Source organism: Belonocnema kinseyi, chromosome 9, assembly GCF_010883055.1.
Source record: "Belonocnema kinseyi isolate 2016_QV_RU_SX_M_011 chromosome 9, B_treatae_v1, whole genome shotgun sequence".
Taxonomy (NCBI): domain Eukaryota; kingdom Metazoa; phylum Arthropoda; class Insecta; order Hymenoptera; family Cynipidae; genus Belonocnema; species Belonocnema kinseyi.
Genome location: NC_046665.1, coordinates 44,445,570 through 44,467,993, shown reverse-complemented (window position 1 = coordinate 44,467,993; position 22,424 = coordinate 44,445,570). Strand labels below are relative to the sequence as shown.

The 22,424-nt window shown below is 32.9% G+C and overlaps 1 protein-coding gene across 1 annotated transcript in view; it reads right to left on the bottom strand.

Moving 5' to 3' along the window:
- LOC117179872 overlaps positions 1-22,424 on the bottom strand; it is a 247,333-nt gene that overhangs the window by 77,530 nt on the left and 147,379 nt on the right. The window contains exon 3 of the mRNA XM_033372043.1: positions 17,923-18,041. Coding sequence (XP_033227934.1) covers positions 17,923-18,041 — 119 coding nt within the window. The remainder of the gene's footprint in view (positions 1-17,922; positions 18,042-22,424) is intronic.

The window sequence follows — 22,424 nt, the reverse complement described above, 5'->3', positions numbered from 1 at the left end:
AGCCTTACCGTTTTTCAAGTTCTTAATTATATCCCTAACCTCAGTGACACAGACTTTTTCAATTGAGTTTTCCATCACATCGTGTTCAACATCGCAGTTGTGATGTCCTATAGCTTCATCTCCGAATTGTCTGCTAAAATAATCTCTGAAAGCCTCTAGTATTCCGTCTGCATCACATACCATTTCCCCCCTACTTTTTCTCATGTTGACAATTTCTGTACTTTTGTTTCCTTTCATTTTTTTATAAAGTAGTTTCCTGCTTCCTTAAAACTCGTTTTGTATTTTCATCTCTTCTTCTGCTCTAATTGTATCTTTACTTTCTTTAACTAATCGTTTAAGTATCCTTTTTTCGCGACTATAATCATTTCTACGTCTATTTCTTTCCTCATTTCTAAGACCTGCGATGTTCAAAGTTCTCTTGTGCGCTTCTCTTTTTGCTTTTTGGGCAGCCTGAATTTCATCATTCCACCACGCATCACCAGACATTCTTCCTACAACTGCGGTACGACACACTTCGATCGTACATCTAACAAGGATATCCCGTAACATCGTCCAGGCGCCCTCTATATCTTTGTTTTTTATACGCTCCTCCCATGTTGCCCTATCTATGCTTTTGATTATCTTATTTTGGAAATCTATTCGCACATCCGGTTTCTGTAGGTTCTCAATTTTGATTCGCGTTTGTTTTGCTTTCTTGGTTCTCTTTTTTCTCCATCCCCGACCTAAGTTAATTTTTGAGATCAGAAGGTAATGATCAGTATTGCAATCAGGACCCCTCATGACCCTTGTATCTTTGACTAACTCTCTTAGTCTTTCATCCGCAACAACAAAGTCAATTACACTGCGGCTATTTCCTTTAGACCAGATGTACATGTGAATTATTTTATGCCTAAACCAAGTATTTGTAATAAACAGACCCCTTTCTAAGCATAGACAATAAAAATAAAAACGGTGAAAGAAATAAGAAAGAGAAATAAGGGAATTTGATTGGTTGCTTTCTCATTTTCACTCCTCGTTTTTATATTTTGCCCGAAAAAAAAATAATTATTTTTTTATTTTCCTTTTTAGGAAAATTTTTGATCTTTTTTCAAATTTCAAGCTGACCAAATGGTCTGTCCCGGTTCTGGCCAAAAGTTAAACTTTTTTGTTTGGCTAGCCACAGGTCAGAAGGTACAGGGTGATTTTTTTAACTTGAAACATTCAAATATCTCGAAAAATAGGCACTCTATGGAAAAATGTTATGAACCAAAATTTAATCACTCTGAGGAGTACGTACACTGATGTTAAAATTGGTTCTTCCATACCGCCCCTTGGGGGTGAAGTTGATGGAAAGTTCGAAATCTTAAATAAGAACCCCTATTTTGTATTGTATATTCGGATTCTTTGGATAAAAATGCGTATGATTTGTCTAAAACATTTTGCTTGTTTGGCGATAGATGGCGCTTTAATCGACGAAATTCAATTTTTTCATTTTACTGCCACTAAGACTGCACGCTTAAGATTCTGCAATATTCGAAAATAGTTTGAAAACAAACTACTGCTTTTAGCGTAACCCAGGAACAAACGACGTGGACGTAGCAGTTTTCTGTTCCCTTCGGGGTGCTTGATTAACGTGAGTCCCCTTGTCTCTTATGATTTTGGCTGCTTGATTAACGTTAGTCCCCTCGCCTCTCACGATTCGAGGTACTCAGGGAATCATCTTTTAATTAAAGTAAGTGCTCAAAATGATGACCTTCAGCTTCAATGCACTTATTAATCCATAATTCAAATGAATTTACACAACGGAGAAGTGTATCTTCTTGAATTTCAGCACATGCACTTGTAATTCGGTCAATCATATTCTCACGTGTTGTTGGTTTTTCTTTGTACACTTTGAATTTCAGATAGCCTCACAAAAAGAAATTTGGTGAAGTAAGATCTGGCGATCTTGTAGGCCAATTTATCGGACCGTCACTACCAATCCAGCGACCATTGAAATCACGGTCAAGAACTTCTCGCGCTACCGCTGAATAGTGTGCCGGACAACCATCATGCTGAAGCCACATGATCTGCCGTATTTCTAAGCTCAAGTCTTCAAGCAATATTGGCAGTACATTTTTCAAAATGTCTTAATATTTTGGACCATTTAAGCTGCCTTCGATAATATGGGAAGCGATCAGTTTGTTGCCACTTATTCCACACTATATATACGTTGACAGGCCATGAACGCTGGTATTCGACGACACGAAGCCACTGCGTATTTTCAATACTCCAGTGGTGCATGTTGTGTCGATTAACTATTCCATGGTTCGTAAAAGACGACTCGTCAGAGAATAATACATAACGAAAAAAGTTGGGATTTTGTTGTATTTTTTAACAATCCCACTGACAAAAAGCTACCCGATTTTGGAAATCAACACCATGCAGTTCTTGATGTAAAGAGTCATGATACGGATAAAATTTATTACGTTTCAAAATTTTCCAAACACTGTTCTGAGACATTCCGGAATCACGAGCAATTTCTCGTGTACTAACGTGAGGATTGTTGGCCACAGCAGCTGATACAGCCATTTCATTATTTTCTCCAGTGACTGTTGTTGTATGGGTCTTTTTCTTAGGTTGAACCCTTCCATCGGTAGTAAATTTTGTAATAGTACGATCCATTGTAAAGTTGCATTCGGAATAATCTTTGAAATAACTAAAATGAGTTTTATCTTAAATGTATTTTTTCCAATTTACTGTATTTGAGGATTGAAAAAAGTAAACACTTTCGTCATGGTTCGATAGCCTCCGCTGACCTCAGTCTAAAATAATGCCAGAGCTAAAATTTAGGAATATTTAGGAAACACTGTTATGTAAACGTATTACTTAATAATTACTTCTCAAGAACGGACATACGTTTTGGCATGTTTTTAAAAATAATAATTACCAAAGAGATCCGAAGCTCTATTGCCCTTATTTTTAACCGACTTCAAAAAGAAGGATGTTCTGCCTATGTTCGTCGCGATGTATTTTTTTTATCTATCGCAAAACGAGAAAAATGTTTTAGACAAATCATACGCATTTTTATCCAAGGAATTCGAATATGCAATAAAAAATATGGGTTCTCATTTAAGATTTCGAACTTGCCCTCACCTCCAACCCCAGGGGGCCGTATGGGGAAAATAATCTTAACATCAGTATATGTACTCCTCAGAGTGATTAAATTTTGATTTATAATATTTTGTCATAGAGTGCCTATTTTTCGAGATATTTGAAAGTTTCAAGTAAAAGAAATCACCCTGTATATTCAGCCACTGGTTATTGGCTGACTAGAAACTAGATTTTTCACGATAATTGGATTTGGCAGATCAGCACCAAACCTAAACTAGGCAAGACTGTTAAGGGGATAAAAAAGTCTTGAATTTTGTTGTTCATAGTTCCAACAGATCTGCCTCAAACCAGGATCGGAACAGATTTTGCAAACTAGACGAAGGCAACTGCGTTAAATACAAATTTGTAAAATAATAAATAAAATTATTTCACGCAAAATTCTTAAAATATTTGCATTGGAAGGTGTAAGGAGGTACATATATAAAAATGTTGCCAGCAATTAGAAAAATGTATCCATTATGTAAAAAATTACAAATTTCTAAAAAGTCTGCCTCGATTCAAAAGGAATACAAAAAGGATGCTTCCTGATGGTTAATTATTTATTTTTCTGTTCATAAATATTAAAAAGGAGAATAATTATATTTTTAGTAACTCCCTAGTATTATTTTAAAACAAGGTTATAATTAGTTTGATACAACTGTGCTAATTACTTAAAAAATCGCAGTAAGTCTCAGAAAAATTTTTAGGGCTTGAAGAAAATGATCCATTGAACTTATTTATCAAAGAATTAACTAAAAAAACTATATCGCAATTTTAACGAGTTTACAATACCCTATATAATGATATTTTCAAACAACTGGTATCCTTCAATTTTTGTTGAAATTCTAAATTTCTTTTTTCATTTGAACAGGTTGTTTAAACACCTACAAGACCAATTTTTCGGGAAAACACTTTCAGACTTAGTGTATTGTATAAGCTCTGGGAATGAGCATACTAAAATTTTCTATTTTTTAGTTGACAGAAAGGCTGAATTCACCATGTTCGTAAATATATAAGGATTTGATCAAAATGAAAATTTAAAAAATATATCGATTCAATTATTAACTAACATTTATACATTTCTGGAAAATACGATAATATTAAATTTGAGAGTTTTGGTTAGATTTTCATAATTCTTGCCCACTGTGTACTGCATAAGAAAATACGAGGTGTGTTCAAAAAATAAGGTGACTTTATGGTTTTCTCAAATAATATTCACTTGTTCTTCAATATTTATGTTGTCCCCTTCAAAGTAAACTCCCTCAGATACAATACACTTGTGCCAACGCATTTCCAATCCTCGAAGCACTTCTGATAATCATTTTGTGGTATAGCCTTGAGTTCTTTCAGCGATGCAGTTTTTATCTCCTCAATCATTGAAAATCGATGTCCTTTCATGGGTCTCTTCAGTTATGGGAAAAGAAAAAAGTCACTGGGGGCCAAATCCAGTGAATATGGAGGCTGAGGCATGACTGTGGTGCTGTTTTTAGCCAGAGATCTTTCACAAGCAACGATGAATGAGCAGGTGAATTTTCGTGATGCAAAAGCCACGAATTGTTTTTCCAAAGTTCCGGACGTTTTTTGCGTATCGCCTCTCTCAAACGGCGCATAACTTGAAGGTAATACTCCTTATTGACCGTACGATCTTGTGGTAAGAATTCCTGATGCTCTACGCCACGGTAATCAAAGAAGACAGTGAGCAAAACCTTCACATTTGATCGAACTTGACGTGCTTTTTTCGGTCTTGGAGACTCAGGATGCTTCCACTGAGACGACTGGGCTTTAGTTTCGACGTCATAACCATATACCGACGATTCATCCCCAGTTATAACCCTTTTGAGAAAATCTGAATCATTATTGACTTCATTCAACATCTCCTGAGCGATGGTCATGCGATGGATCTTTTGATCAAAATTAAGCAGTTTTGGAACAAATTTCGCTGACACACGTCTCATGCCCAAAACATCCGAAAAGATAGCATGGCATGGGCCAACCGATATGCCAACATCTTAAGCAACTTCTCTGATGGTAATTCGGCGATTTTTCAACACCATTTCTTCCACTGCTTCCACTCCTCTCGGCCTTTCTGGAACAGCTTGTACCACTTATACACATTTTTCTTACTCAGATTAGACTCACCGTATGCAACTGTCAACATTTCAAGAGTTTTAGAGCACTGGATTCCATTTTTCACACAAAACCTAATGCAAACTCTTTGCTCCATTTTTTCGAAAGAAGAAAATCGCCGAGCACACCAAACCCTTCTAACCTTTTACGCCTCTGCCAGAAAAACAACACGAGCTATATAGTCAAAACTGTGAACATATGATCGTGACGAGTGTACCAAAACAACAAAACGAAAAATTTAAAACTTTAATGTATGTAGCCCGCGAAAATTGAAAAGTCACCTTACTTTTTGAACACACCTCGTATAGGAAAGCGTAATAAAAACTAATATGGAAAACATCCATTATTTCCTATGCATATACTAAATTTTAAATCCCCCAACTCATATGCTCTGTAATATATAATATTGCAAGACTTCCAAAGCAATAAAGTATGAAGAGTATTATCTTTGCTCAGCTAGAAAAAGAATAAAGGTTCCTAGTCATGCAATCCTAGTGTTGGTGGAGACTGAAGGTTCTAGCCATCGTCCACAATCTCCACAATAATCCATAGTCCAGAGACCACACTCGACAATTCCGATGGACATAGCATGGAATTCGGGTCTCTATTGCAAATCCCTTTCGCCATGAAGGAGATGAAGGAGGAGGAACGTGGTTTTCTTCGGTAAACTGAGTTCAGTGCTACGTAAACCCTCGCCTTGTGGGGATGCTGCAAGATGAAGAGCGAGAGCGAGAGAGACGACGGGAATCCGAAAGGAGGAAGCAAGCTCTATAGATGACTCTTGCAAACACAGACAGCAGACTCCCCATTTCTGCTCTTTGTGAGTCTATTACTCTCTTGGTATCTCTTTTTGTCCTCCTAGGGTCAAGTTTTGAATATGCGAGCTGGACCTACACAACGAGAGCATAAAACTACTCTTATGGTCACCTGAGGCTAGGCAACCAAAAGATGTTTTAGAGATCCGGAATTTCATGCCAAGAATCATTTTCAAATCTGTCTCTTAATTTCTATTTTCGGAAATTTGTAAAAACGTATTAAGGGTGATATTTCAATAATTAGGTATAAAAAAGGAGATTGTGAGTCTCCCGTAAAAAAGGGGAAAATATGGGATAAGACATCTACCACCGAGGGGAGTTGATTCTGCGAGTAAGAATATAAAGTTCTTTCTTTGTCACAATGTGTATATCTTCTTTTTACGTACCATTACCAATGATCACTTTATATTTTTTAGATATCTAAATCCCCCTCTTCCACGGGAAATCGACAAAAATTAATCCTTCGACTAAAAACCACTTTCTCTATTCATCCCCAATATTCCACTTTTAATCAGCCTTCAAGTAGTATAATCCCCTGTCGTCTGCAGCTAAATTTGTATCAGAAGCGATTGCATTCACCAGAAAATTTAATGAGGAGAATGGAAATCTGTAGAAAACCATAACTCCCGAGAGCAACCGGCTACAGGCAGACGAGTCTATTCGATAATATCAAATGCCCAAACTAGGGTAGTCCAGATTTTTTCCGAATTTTCGCGCACACCCCACCCCTCTCCCCAATTTATTCTTTTTCACAACAAATATAATGCATTTTTTCGTTTAAAAAATTTATATTTAGAGGTCCTGCAAATATTTCCTATAATAAAAAAATACATTTTCGTACATTTCATTCAGATACCTCAATAACAGGTGTACTAAGTTGACCCTTAATATTTCTCTTCGCAATTAGCCATAGAATATAAATGAAAAATTACTTTTTGAATTCAACCCCTATAAGTCTCTTTTCTAGGGACCCCACCAAAGTGAAAAATGGAATTTTGCGAGTTTTTGGCCCTAATTATTATTTTGTTATTGTTTCTGTTAGTACAAGTTGTTTCCAATATAACAATAACTACTTATTATACTGATAATTAGATGTTTTAATACATTTTCTACAATTCCATTACTGTTCATATCAATTTTCTCTTTGAATAATGCTAGAAACTTGAAGTTATTTCTGAATTTTCCAAACTTTTGTCATTTTACACGGAATGTGAAGTAAAAATTAATGCAATTTAACAACCGTATTTTTTTAAATTTTATTATTGTTTATGCCTGTCTACTCTTATAACAATACTAGACATTTTCTGAATTTTTCCACTTTACTTTGGCATCTTAATTATGAACGAGTAATAAACATCGTTATTTGTGTCATTAATTCCAGAAAGAAACTCACTTTTTACGAGTAAGGTGTAAAATTTCATGAAAATATAAATTGTTTAGCCAACTGAAAACTATGGTAAACAAAAATATCACTCTTGATATTTGCCAAGTGCATCATTTACCCCGAAAAATAATAACTTTTCATGATTTACTGAAGAAAGAGTATTATTGAAACAAGTAAAAATTGCTTAATGGAATAGAAATTAGTTAAAAAATACTTGTAAACTTTTCACTTACTGAATGAAAATAATGAATATTAACAAATTAAATAAAATACCGCCTCGGTATGAATTTTCTATATAACTGTTATTTCACATTTTTTTGCATTTCTAGGGTGCCATAGAAGGAAGTTGGGGAGAAGCTAAACAATCAAAAATTTATTGAGTGGGATTTATTCCTTGAACATTCCTTAAACTATGACTAAACTTTAATTTATAAAAAGGTAACAAAAAGTACTTTTTTCCATTTTTTTGAAAACCAAGCTTTTCCCATTTAAAACCCCATGTTAGTTTAATCTTAACAGATTTAAAAAATATGAAGTTTTTTTTCCAGAAATAAGAAAAAATAAGTAAAGAGTTATTACCAAAAATCGAAAGTAGAATTTTTGGGCAACTCTAGTGATTCAGAATATCAATAATGCGGCGAAAAGTCCCTGATTTGAGAATTATGCATTAAAGGTAAAAAATCCAATATGTTGGATACAAAATGAGCAACGATTTAACCAACAAAGTGGAAAAAAGTTTTTAAAATTGTGAAAGAATCCCAACTTTCTCGTATTATTCAAAGATCATATTACTCAAAATAATAATAAAATGTTTAAACAGTTCTGCTGTACAAACTAAAAAGATACGTAAGTGACATTGCCGCTTAGAGAGATTCTATTAAGCGTGGCAATGAAAAAGTCGACCTAAGCGGCAATGTCACTTATGTATCTTTTCAGTTTGTACGGCAGAATTGTGTTTGTGAATACGAATGAAGTTTTACCTCACCAATTAAAAAGTGACAGGTAAAATATTTCAGAAAAAAGCCAAAAATAATTAATAATACATTGATTAAACAATTATTTTTAGCTTAAAATGAAGAGGATCATTCAAAGTTCCTAAAAAATGTGTCATTTATTTAGTGAATAGCCCCTAAGAGAATTTTGGCATTTCAAAGTCACTTCTGCCCGCAAAATAATTTTAATTTTTTAAGTTTACCGGTTACGATAAAAATATTTCAAAATATTGTCTTCTGTCCGCAAAATAATTCTAATTTTTTAAGTTTACCGGTTAAGATAAAAATATTTCAAAATATTGTAAAGAATTTTAAAGGTGACCCAAGATTAATAAGTATTTGAAACATTTTTTGAGGAATTTCAACGGATTTCATGGGATTTTCTCAGATTTCTGAGAATGTGAGTCATTTTAAATTATTTCAAAAACTTAATAAGGCATTTTAACCAATTTTCCAGAATCTTAAAGGATTTGATAGAAGTTCGAATATTTCAAGGTATTTCAAGGAATATTATCTGATTCTATATAATTTTACGGGATTCCACGGCATTTTCTAATATATTACTTAAATTTTAGAAAATTTATTTACGAAAATTGAGGGACTTTCAAAGGATTTAAATATTTTCAAGTATTTCAAGGTATTTCAAATAATTAAAAATTAAAAAAAAAGATGTTAGCATATTTTAATAGATTCCAAGGAATTTCAACAGATTTCAAGAATTTCAAGAGTTTTAAAGGAGTTTTCAAATTTTTTTTGAATTTTGGTATTTTAAATAATTCCGTGGAATTTTCAAAAGATTTTTAAAAAATTTCAAGAATAATGACCCAAGTGATTTCAAAGAAAATTACAGGGTTTTAAAAAATCCTGGAAGATTTGGATGAATTTTATGGGACCTATTAGGTTTTAGGGTATTTTAAATGATTTTAGGGGTTTTCAACGGATTTTAAGGAATTTTATAAGATTTCGAGGGATTCCAGTAATTTTATGGATTTTTAAGACTCTTAATAAGGAATTGTGAAGGATTTTAAAGATTTGAGGAAGCTTTAACATATTTTCAGGTATTTCCATATATTTTAAATATTTTTAAAGATTTTATAAAATAAAAAAAATTTTGAATATTTTTAAAGATCCCAACAAATTTCAAAAGATTTTAAAGGATATAAAGATTTTAAGCTTTTTTCAAAGGAATGAAATGATTTTCTAGAATTTAAAAAATGTTCAGGGATTTTAAAATATTTTAAAAAGTTTCAAGTATTTTCATGGAACGTCATATTTCATGTCACTTCACGGGATTTCAAGGGATTTTATAATATTTTAATAAAATTTTAAAGAATTTATTAACTAGAATTAAACGAGTTCATCGGATTTAAAGATATTTTCAAATATTTCAAGTTTAAAAGCAATGATTTAAAACAATCTACAATCATTCAATACTTATTTTATTTATGGGGCTTTGAATTATTCGATGAATATGGGGGAGGACCTCAGAGTTGTTCGGCGTGCACAGGTAAACAAACGGAAATCTTAAATAAAATAATTGTATTCTTGTCGTATTCACGTTTTTTTTCCAGCAAAATAATTTTCTGACAGGTCGCAGATATGACAAGTTAGAGGCACTTCAAGTATTACGTAACGTGCATAGGCTGGGGGGAGGGGGTCTGCTATAGTGTGATGCATATGTTAAAGTTACATACACCTAATATAGAAAAACGCATTATTTAGTGGGGGGGGGGATATCAGTAAAAAACATACTTTATTAGACTGCCCACATTCACCTAATATATGAAAAAAACATGACAGTTAAATAATTATTTGCTTCTAGACTTACAGTTTGAAAGTAACTATTTTCTACTGCCTATCAGGTCAGACTTTATTTCTACACTTCAATCTTTTCGAGTTGACTTAAAAATGAGCAACTATACGATTTTAGATTTTTCTGACTCCTGTGTGCACTGGGCACCCTTCCCCTACACCTTTTAATTTAATGATCTACTTTTCTAGATTTGATCACAGATTAAACGGGAAGTACGAATATATAAACCTTTTGTAAAATCTTTTTATTTGATAGATTTTGGTTAAAATATAAACTTAAGTAATTTGACGAAATATTTTAGAAGATTCTATAATTTGATTTTATATTACATTATATTAGCATTTATTGTACTCACAATTGTTCTTTCTTTTTTAACATTTTAAGTAACGTTTATACCTTATCGAAAAATCTGGACAAATGTATAACCAATATTAAATAATTATAAATGTGTAGTTTTAAAAAATTACAAAACGTTAAGTTTTTGATAATATATTTCTACTAGATAACACACTTTTTATATGTTTTATTTTCTATGAGTGCATAGTTCATTTCGCATGTGCATAAACTGATTTATTTCAAACAGACCATCCAAGTTTTTAAGAAAAATAATTTTAAAAGCAAGAAGACAGAATTTTATATCACATATTTTATCAATGTGCCTAATTTTTATTATTCAGAAGCTTTTTTGAGGCTTACTCAAATACTTCTAGTAAAAAAATGTAATAAAATTTTAGATTATAGAAAATCTACTGCTTTCTCTATAAATTGCTTCCCTGCGATAATTGAGACTCCGGATTCAATAACCACACATCAAATTGTACCGAGCGAAAAACAAGTTACCTGGAGGGTTCAAAACAAATTTTCGATTTAAAATTTTTAAAGGACATATCCAGACCTGAAAGTTTATTGCGCATCTTTTTTCCGTAGACAAAAAGTTGTATTTTTTGTAGTTTTCGAAATAAAGCCAAAAACCTGATTTTTTAAACTGTTTTTCACTAAAAAATTGTATAATCTCACATTTTAAGCAACAATTCACTAGCGAGAGCTAGTGGGAGTACATAGTACGCTCAAAGACTCCAGCGCTGACGTTCACTAAAATCATAACTACTCCTAAACTATTAAATATATTGATCTCAAACTTTCCAGAAAACATCCTTACACCTTTCTCCGCATTCTTGCGGCGATAGTTATTAGTCTGCTCAAAATTGCCTCGCTAAACGAAACGCTGGAAGTTACAAATATTCGATTCGCGCCGAGCACCCAAAAAAAATTAATTACAATTTTTGAAAATAACGATCTTGAATTCCCATTACATTGTCACTCGTAGAACATCCTAAAGCAAATTGTCTCTAATTTTCATTAAAAAATTTCAAAAACTGAAGCACTGAGCACGAGTTGAAGTGAAAAACTGATTAAAATCGACTTTTTCAAAAAAATCTGTTTTTTAGCTTTATTTCGAAAACTACAAAAGCTACAACTTTTTGTCTAGAGGAAAAAAGATGCGCAATAAAATTTTACGTCCGCGTATGTCCTTTAAAGATTTTAAATTGAAAATTTGTTATGAAGCCTCCAGGGGATTTCCTTTTCGCTCGGTAAAATTTTATGTGTGGTTATTGAATCCGGAGTCTCAATTGGTGCACTCAGAGGCAAATTTATTTGGAACTACGTACAAATTGTGTGTACAAAAGCAGAATGATTTTACTTTAAGATTATGTGAAGCTTCTTGCAAGAAGATAATGTTTGCTGTAACAAGATACGTTTTGAGACTAGTGAAAATCCTTTTAAACTTAAATTCAAGAACAATCTCATTCTGTGTCAAGAAACATCCTTTAGACATAATAGGACATTTCTCTGAGGGGTGTCTTTATGCGATGAATGAAATGAATTGAATTAATGTTCTATATACTATTTATTCTATGTTGCTTGTTTGAATTGGTAGGTTAACTAGTCAATGAGGCCCTATTTAAAGGTGGTACTGCACAAGAGATGCATGGCCATCCCATGCCGACCCTGTGATTTAATCCTGAATTCTGAATACATAATCCTGCTAATATAGTCCTTGCTTAGGCAGAAGCACCCAGTTCGAGCGTTAGTCGATGTATGTGTGAATGGCGGACTATCTGGATTGCTTCAAACTAATCTGGGTTATGATCAACAGAGCTAATATCACGATGATAAACGTAACATCTATTAATTGAAACAAAAAAACTTATGTTAAGGAGTCATCGTGGCTCAGACATTATCTTGATTGCATTATATTCATACACTGCAGCCTTGGCAGCCACGGTGCTGCGGGTTCGATTCACAGCAGGAAGCGAGGTTGGGTGTGTTTTCAGAAACTTTCGCTTGTGTCCCTCAGTATACTACCCCACTGATACCCTACAGTTTATAATTAACCCTAAAGTACAATCACTAATGATCTGTATTTGTCTTCAGAGATACGTGCTTTGTTTGACTGATTTTTCTTTCTTACTCCAGGTACAATTTTATCGAATGTTTTGTTTGTCTTGAACATTCTGAAATAAAATGTTTTTAAATGTTCTTCAATGTTCTTTAAAAACCTGCAATATTTTCGAGTGTTTCGCAATATTCTACAGTACAATATTACAGAATGTTCTAAACTTTTCTAGAATATAATGGTACATATTGTTCTAGGAACCTCTAGAATATTCGAGACGGTAAAAATACGTAATTTATTACTTTAAATAACGTTAATCTAAAGGTGATGCACTAACCTACTTTCCCAGCGTTGGTCTAATGCCTCTTATAAACAAATGATTTATATTAATTTATTACTATACGGTAGCGAGACATAGGCATATCAAGAAAAAGATAAGAGTAAAATTAACGCGATTGACATGAGATTCTTGTGCATATTATGCAGGAAAACTCTGATGGACAAAGTGAGTAACGAGATAATTTGCAAAGAATGTGGTGCCGAAGAGACGCTAGTAGATATATGAGAAATGAATCGGTTAAGATGGTTTGGGCATGTTGAGAGAATGCCAAATGAACGACTAACAAAACAAGTGTATCAAGATAAAGTAAATGGCAGCGTGCCCAGAGGCACAACCATGAAAAGAATGGTTAGAATGTACAAATAAGACCCTAGTTAGAAAAGACATAAGAAGCCACAGAAACAAGAGAGTCTGCATGAAAAAATGCATAGACGTAAATGAAGCTCGAGAAGCATGCCAGGACAGAAAAGAATGGCGCCAAATAGTTAATAAAAAGAGTGTCAAGAGCGAATGATGCCTGAAACAAAATATTTTGGATACTAATGGACCCAAGTGGGGAACGTCACGTAACGACTTTGTGAGTATCTTCACTTAAATGATTGCTAGAAAGATTGATCAGCAACCTGAGTCTGACCAGTGTTGCAGAACGAACGTGTTATTAGAATAAATAACACGAGAATTCTGGATCAATCTAAAAATTGTATATCCCTTCCTCACATTACTCCCTTCCCCATCGAGTGAGTCACGCCTACCCCGAAAGGGTAATGGCCTAATGGTGTAATAATAATAAATAATAATAATAATAAGGGAGCCTCGGTGGCTCAGTTTGTTAGACACTCGGAATTCACCTCAGAGGTCCGGGGTTCGATCCCTGAGCCGGTACCTCTGGAAATTTTTCAATTTACCTTTACTGAGGTTCTGGTGGTTCGGAACCCACTTTAAGCTGTAGGTCCCCTCATCGTGTACTTGACTGCAACCCAGTCCGTCAATGATGGGGTAAAACCAGGCTTTGTCCAATATGTCTGGGCAGACTCCTCTCATCAGATCACTTGATTGCATTATAAAAATACGTCCGTGACTGATGATTTATACCGGGACAGCCCCGTACAAAAATGATGAAATAAAAATCAATCTCTAACCAAAAATGCCTTCAACATGTTGGGCATTATAAGCCTGTGACAACATTTCAACACAGAAATGTTTTTTTATAATAATAATAATATTAATGCAATTTTTAACATTCAATGTCATCAAATGTTCTATTTGGGACCCTTAGAAATATTAATAGTAGACATAAATATTTTTAAAACCACCTATTTCTGTGCAAATCCTGAGTAAAATCAAGGTATATTTTTTCAGCATAATGTCAAAAAGTTTTTTTTTTCTATTTTTCCCATTTCCAAACAGATTTAGATGGGTCAAGCTTTTAAACATAGTGTGCTTACATATATTCTGTTCATCCCTAAAGTTGATGAAAATTACTTTACTGAGTTTTTAAATAAATGAAAAAACACAATGTCTTCAGCGATCCAGTGACAGCCACTCTCACCTACATTATGAAAACTGATTCAATCTGAAGGCATCATGGACCAAAAAAGCTTCTTAACAACGTATTCATGTAAGACAGCTGCATTGTTATGAATATTCATATAATGAATCTTCCATTTTATGGAATGTATGAATCGGGAGTCTACTGAATGAACGTTTCGACTTTCTGTGTAAAAGACCAAATCAATTATTATGGAGATGCAAAGAAAATTTTGCAACATCAGGTAATCGAATGTTTCAGTTTTAATGAAGTCATTTTTTTCTCGGCATCAATCGTCCATCATTACTTCGAATTTTGAAATTGAAAAGTAGATAATATTTCCACCGATACAGATTATTAAAATTATTTTCCTTTGCACCAAACGTACTGTCCTAGCAGGCCCTATAGAAATGCAAATTATTTCTAGCCCGCTTACTCCTACGAACACCAAATGTGGAGAAAAAATTATTCAAGATTAAAACTGAAACTTTCAGGTACCTATCACAGAAAAATTTTCTCCGTATCTCCATAATGCTTTTCATATGTCTTCTATATTTTCACTTTAATTCTGTCTCTTAAACAGAAAGTCTAAACGTTCGATGCGGCGTGTACCCGAAAGTTTCATCTATTGGCGATTTACACTAAAAAAATGGTTATTTAGGCCAACTATTTAGTTTATAAAACATAGTACTGCTATTTTGTTAGTTGGGACGACCATTTACTTAGTTTCTGGTACTAACTGAATAGTCACTGCAAGTAATAGAATTTTTGTACCACCTAATAAAATAGCAATACCATATGTTACTAACTAAATAGTCGACTCAACTAACTGTTTCTTTCAGTGTACAGTTACGAATTTTTACTAACAATATTGTATCAACCACAGCGTGTCTATTTGAAGATAATTCTTGAAAATTTATTTAAAATACTATTCAATATTTCTTATTTCTAAAATTTAATAAAATTTCTGGTCTGTTTTTTATGTTTTGAAACCATTTTAACATAAAATGATTTTCTTGAAGAGTATCCAGGATATTCTAGAATATCTGTAATAAAATTTTATATAATTGTCTATGAAGTTTCTCTATACGCCTGATAGGTTATGGGCCCAGGCGATTTGAATATATTGCTAACAGCATTGTTTTCGACTCCCAATTCAGTCAGTGCCGTACTAACTTCATTGCATACACATATTTTTCATTCATATAAACACATATATGATGTATATTCCGTGTTTGCAGAGCGAACCGCCTAGAAAGTCATTGCGGTGAGCAACGCAAAGGGTACGGAGAGCAACAGAAATTCTAATCTTCTAGCTGCGAACTGAAGCATATAACAGAGACAGCAGAAAGAGAAAGAAAGAGCAAAAGAGAGAGAGAGAGAGGCAAAGGAATAGAAGAGGAAAGAGTAGGTGACTGCTTGAAGCCTAAAGCGTCATAACAGGAAATGTTCTCTGCCACTGAGCTCTTATGTCTGACCCCATTAGTTTCAGAGGCTCTATTATCTTCGCGAACTGTACTACTACTATAGGTAGTGTGTTTTCCCATATATGGCTAAAAACGCGGACTGTTACGTTACATTCAGTCGCATATTTTGACATGAAATTTTTGGAAACACATAGAATTCGAAATTTCGGATATTTCATGTGCATGTCACTAAAAGAATACCTTGCAAGCAACATTTTTTATAATTAAAATAATTTCCGTATTCTTTGTTATTTAGGAGTAATAAATTTTTAAACACGGACTATTACGTTACATACTTTTGGCAGTGGGGTTTGAAGTTTCTTTACATTATTGAAAAAGTCTGCTCTTTTGGCAGACTATTCACAGCGACTAGTACATAATTTTCGAGTTTTCTAATAAAAGTTATTAATTAAACATCAGTTAGGCAACAAATTGTTTTTTCTTTTTTTTTAAAGCAAAATGACTGTTACGTTACCTGTGCGATTGACTTTGACACCAAAAGTAAACTTAAGTTTTAAAAATGTTATAATCGTTCAATTTTGCAACGAATGACATTGATTAAGTTGTCTTACGATTATACATTTAAGTAACAATACATACATTAATAATACATTCGATTATCCATCCAAATAGCTTATATGAAACTCAAAAGTAGAAACAAATCTTTAAATATTTAGTGCACTCATTAAATTCGTTGAAATTGAGATACAAGGTTAACATTAGGTAAAATTATAAATTGTATCCTTGTTTTGAAGTGTGGAAAGTGAGAGTTGTTCCATCAATTACTTGAATCTGATGAGCCGATGCTATGTCACGGATATTTTTTGCACTGTTGAAAATAGCAGGTGCGTTCAAAATTCAATTTATGTCAAGAAATTCACTCTCAATTACTTCTTCGATAGCAATTTTAGACGCGGTTACATTAAATGCAGCGACAAAATCTGAAGCACAATTTGTAATACATTTGCAAAACAAAATATGCTCTCTCACTATAACTTCGCAGTTGCACCAATACCATCGATGCAACTCTTTCCATGAGAAGTTGCAAAGTAGTTGCAGTAGATTTTGATACCGAATTCGCTCTCTAAAACAAGAATAGCTGCATCGATGAACAATTAAAATATTTTTGTGGTTAATAAATCATCATAGTTATGGTATTTCGCTTATCGAGGAAAAAAGACTGTTACGTTGCAGATTGTTCTTGGCTTAAAAAACTGATGCAAATGAAAAACATTGCTGATTTTCTATACTTTTTGAAAAATTGACTGAAATTACTTGAAGAAATTTGGGAATTTTCTTTTCGTCAACATGATAGATTTTTTGTCAATAACATTTTCCGATTTTGGACTATTACGTTACATGAAAAAAGCGCACTATTTTTATTTACATTGAAAATGTTAATAACATTTTATTCCTTGAATATATTGTTCAGTTACTTTGTATACACCCAATTCTACCTGATAAGAGTTAATAGCACGAGGAAAATTACAGTCGATGAATACAACGTACCTTTTTGTCCCGCGTTGTATTTTTCTCCATTTTCACCTATTAAGAAGACACGATGGAACAATCTTCAATTCTTGAAAGAAACAACGGGTCTCGTATTGACATTTATTTTACTTGAATATGGGAGGTGTACAACCTTAAAATGATAAAAAAACTCACGAAATTCAAAGAAAACTTTTTTTGCCAGTGGTTTCGTTTTCCGCGTTTTTGGCCATATGTATACAACATTTAAATATAAGTTTGTGAAATTGTTAATCTACATTTTCTCCTCTATCCGAAATGGCGAATTGTTTATGTCTTGTGACGGTGCCTTTGTTTTCGAAAAGATGAACTCGAATGAGACCAAAGAATGTACATTTAAATATGTTTCATTTCAATTTTGTTAAAGGGAATTTGTATTTTGAATGGGCACATGAGTGTTGGAAATTCCAGATTATATTACCTTCTTGTTCCGGCTACCTCGACAACTTTGCATCGACTTCGACTCCACCAGAATGGCGTCAAGGTCCAGTAGGAACTACTTGCGCTTCTAGCCCAACCCTCCTCCGGAAATAGAAGGACCTGCAACAATTAAGATGTATGTTTAAATTTAGGAATTCACAAAAGTTTATCAATTATTATAATTTTATTATTATAATAATTCGGCAAGATGGTAATAGAGTTTCCAAAGGTAAGACCATAGTTTTTGAACTCCAAATGAAGATACTTTCAAGACCAGCTTTTCCAAAACTGGCTCCTATTAAGGGAAAGTAGAGAAAGGGTTATACAAGCTGTACTTATGTGGTTTGGCGTCTTGAATATAACGAATAAACATAAACTTTCTCGCGGAAAATCTATGGAACTTAAAGAGGCTCTAACATATATTTCTCAGTTCTGCAGTGCGCATAGAGTGCAGGTCTGCGATATTCGTAATTGCGAGGAGATTCTGTACAAAGTTCACAGGATGAAGTCAGTAATCTCCTGATTATTTTCACTTACCGGCTCTGGATCCTCATTTTAGAATTTAGACTTCACAGTACGCAACTTGTATATCTCACAGTAAATTCCCTTTCCCTTCCTCTAGCCTAACACTCTGTTTCCATTTTCCTCGCCTTTCTCTCTTCAACCTTTAAAGTTTAATGGGATATATCACGTCATTTTTTTTTTAAATAATGACTTTATCTAGGTGTTCTAATTTAAATAAAACATGTTTTGTAAAAACCAATATTTGTATTGAAATTTTGTAATCAGTGCACTTCTTTTCCGGTGCATTTCTTCTATCTCTTGTTTTAACGCAAGTCACGCTTTGCTTACAGATAAAATAAATAAAGATCAAAAAGAGGGTTCCGTGAACAAATCTTGTGCACTCAAAAAATCTCCTTGAAAAACCTTTTAATCTACTCGCTTCTTTCTATAAATCCAAGGTAGTGATAAAAAATTTACCTTTTCTTTAAGCTCGAAATTGTAGTCGAATTACTGAAGAAATGTCTTATTTAAAGTTTTAACAAATGTTCTAGAAAATCTCTGAACATTATTAGGATTCTTAATAAAATTCTAAGGAACTCGAGCAAATTTCAAAACATTCCTCAAAATTGTATTTTATTCAAAAATATTGTGCATTATTAAATTTTATAACGTATTAAAACGTTCTATAAAAAATTCTGGACACTTTCACCATTTCTTTCAATGTCAGAAAATTTAAAAATATTCTAGAACCTTCTTAAACGTTTATAAATCATCTAAAAGTGTTAACAAAACTTCAAAATACCACAATAGTCTCTGAATCCTAAATCCAATGAAACCCATACAGAAAAAGCTACATAAAAATACATTAAAAAATAATTTTATATCAATTTTTCATTGATGAAAGTTTTGGGCGTTATAATTATTGACGAGGTTTAGTGGAAATTCATTATGAAATTTAGCATGTACATATTGAAAAATATGTGAAATATGTTTAAATGAAAACAGATATCGTTTGCAAATAGCAGGTATGTGAAATTGCGAAATTCGAATATGGAGTGGATAGAGAAAACTCGATTATAGGTAAATTAAACTGAAGCAGGTTTTGCGAAACGATAATGAGTGAAACGTGATACTTTCAGTCTGAAAGTTATTATGATTACAACATTCGATCGTTGAAATTGACAAGAAAAATACATCAAAAACCTGAAAAAGTTTTTCATTTAATTTTACCTATTAAAATAATTTAGACAGTAAATAATATTAAATGATTTCAGTAGATAGTCGTGTTTTAATAGTAGATATTATTAACTTTCTTTATGAATATGATTTTGATCAATATGCTCATAATTAAACAATGCTGTTTAAAAACTTGAATTGAAAAAAGGTACCCAGTATCGAGAAAATCAATGTGGTTACTGACAATCGTCCAAACATGTTCAGACTAGAATTTCACAAATTTTGAACATTTTTGTATACAATAAACCTATTTTCGAATATAATGTTAGTTATCTAGTTCTGCATGATCACTCTTTAAATGACCTGCAAAGATTTTCACTCAATTCACATTTAAATAAAATATTTTCCTTCCGCACATGACATACTTATGTTTAAGCAATAAGAAACTAATGCAAAATCTCCAGATGGAATCACAAAGGTTTTTTTATAAAATCATAAAAAGTCAGTGAGTTTCCCTTTTTCATAATACTAGACTCTAAAGTATGTGAATGCAAGGAGGGCTTCAGGAAAGGTAAGTCAAGCATAAATCATTTCTTTACATCTAGCCTCCGTGAGACTGAGGTTTTTTTTCCTCAGTGAGGCAAAGGAAAACCAAAAGGTAGACAATCCCCCCACGATGTCCTAAATCACTACCATTACAATTTTGTACTCAAAAGAGCTGAAGCTTTTAACTATACTAAAAGCTATTAAAATTTTATGTTAATGAACTGAATATTCAATATTTTAAACACGATTTTCCATAAATAGGTCAACTTTGAGAGCAGATTAATATTATATTCAAAAAGCAATTTAATCTGCGATAACGACTGAATTAAATGTGGGTAATGGCTGCTAATAGAAGTTGGTAAACGACGATGCAAAGTTTTCTTCATCAAAGCGCTTTTCAAATTCTTAAACTATTTACACTCGTCCCTTCAAAAAAGTTTCATGGCGTAGTCAAAACACCATAAAAATAAAAGGGTTGTCCGACATTCAGTAATATAAGTGGAAGCACTTTTTATACCTTTTGTAGTTCTCCAATAGTCCCTTTTTATTTAAGGGCTTTTGACTTCCGTCGTAAATTTGCACAGGAAGCAGGATGTTTAGGTTTGTGAAAACTCTCAACTGAAATGTCTATCTTAAAATATACATTATTTATTTGCAGAAAAATATTTTTTTCATTATTGAAAGAAATAACTTTAAAGAAGAATAACCATAAAAAATGTTTTCCGTTTGTTTAAGAAAAAATATCACATAAAATGCATTTTTTATCACGCCACCATCATAAGTGCAATTTTAGGTACTTCGAAAGATAGCTAAAATATCACTTTTTAGCATAGGGCGTAAAAATTTTACTTACAAGAAAGATCCCGAATAAAAATGCTTCGACTTGAGTTCGACTTTAATTGCCCCCAATCAAGACATACTGAAGTCGAAAAGGTCGTGTTGAGCATGTCTCAGTCTTGAGACGGAGCCAGACTTCAATTTATGTCTTGGAGACAATTTTTGTGTCTTGAAGACATAAAATTATCTCTTGAGTCGTATTTTTATGACACCAACACGTGCGGTTTATAACTTCGAACATATACCTGTCCTAATAAAAAGGTTATTTCTAACAGTCATACAAGCTAATCCTTGTTAATGGTTAAACAATCTTGTATATTTTTATATAATATACATATTAAATCAACTTATTTATGGATTGCTATTTTAATTAATTTTAATCTCATTTATGAGCCAAAAAAAGTTTGATAATCTCAGCCAAGACAAGGCTTGTCTAAAAAGTCAAGTAAACGTCGTCTTAGCCAAGACAAGGCTCGACTTAAAACAAGTAAACGCCGTTTTACCTGTCGTGGCCACAAAAGTAAGACGAAGGCCTCAGTTTTGACACGCAGCCAGACATCGATGTCTTGGAGATGAACTGAAGATATAACCAAGTCGAACTCAAGTCGCAGCATTTTTACTCAAGAAGATACTCCAGATGTCTCTCGTCGATTTGATTCTCCCTGATATATGTTGTAGTACTCGAAAAACTAAACGACACGTATTTTTTTTATCTGCGGAAAACACTTTATGGGGGTGAAACAGCCCCTCAAAGTTAGGGGTCTCAAGTGTCGATTTTATAGTCTTCTGTATAAAACCCAAATTGATTTCGATCAAACCAACTGGAAAAGTTTCCTCGTGATGAAAGATGAATAACGTAATTTTTTCAAACAAAAAAATTGAAGGGGATAAACCACCTCTACCTATATTTAAAGTTATGCTAGAAATGTTTAAATTCACAGAAAAAAAATGGACAAAAATATATTTTGCACTTGAGACAAAAATAAAGTTGGCGTGTTTCGCCAAACAAATTTTAAAAATCAATTAATGGGCATGACCAACCCTAAAACTTTTTATTTTTTGTCTATGATAATATATACTTTCCATACACAAAGACAATTTGTAAGATCGTTTTATAACGAAGGAAGTAAAATAGAGCCCATCCAATATTAATAAAAGAATTACGCGGAGGGAAAACACCCCTATATATTTTTAAGTGTGCTGAAAATTACTAAATTCAGAAGAGAAACATTTTTTTAAATATATATTTTGTACTTAAGACAAAAATAAAGTTGGTAAACAATATATTTTTTTAATTAATGGTGGTAGCTACCCCTAAACTCTTTTTATTTGGTGTCTATGATTATACCAGGTGTATACATATGAAACCGGTATTTTTTCAAGAAAAAAACACATTTATTTCAAGAGAATGATAACAAATATTTTATTCAAAGTATGCGC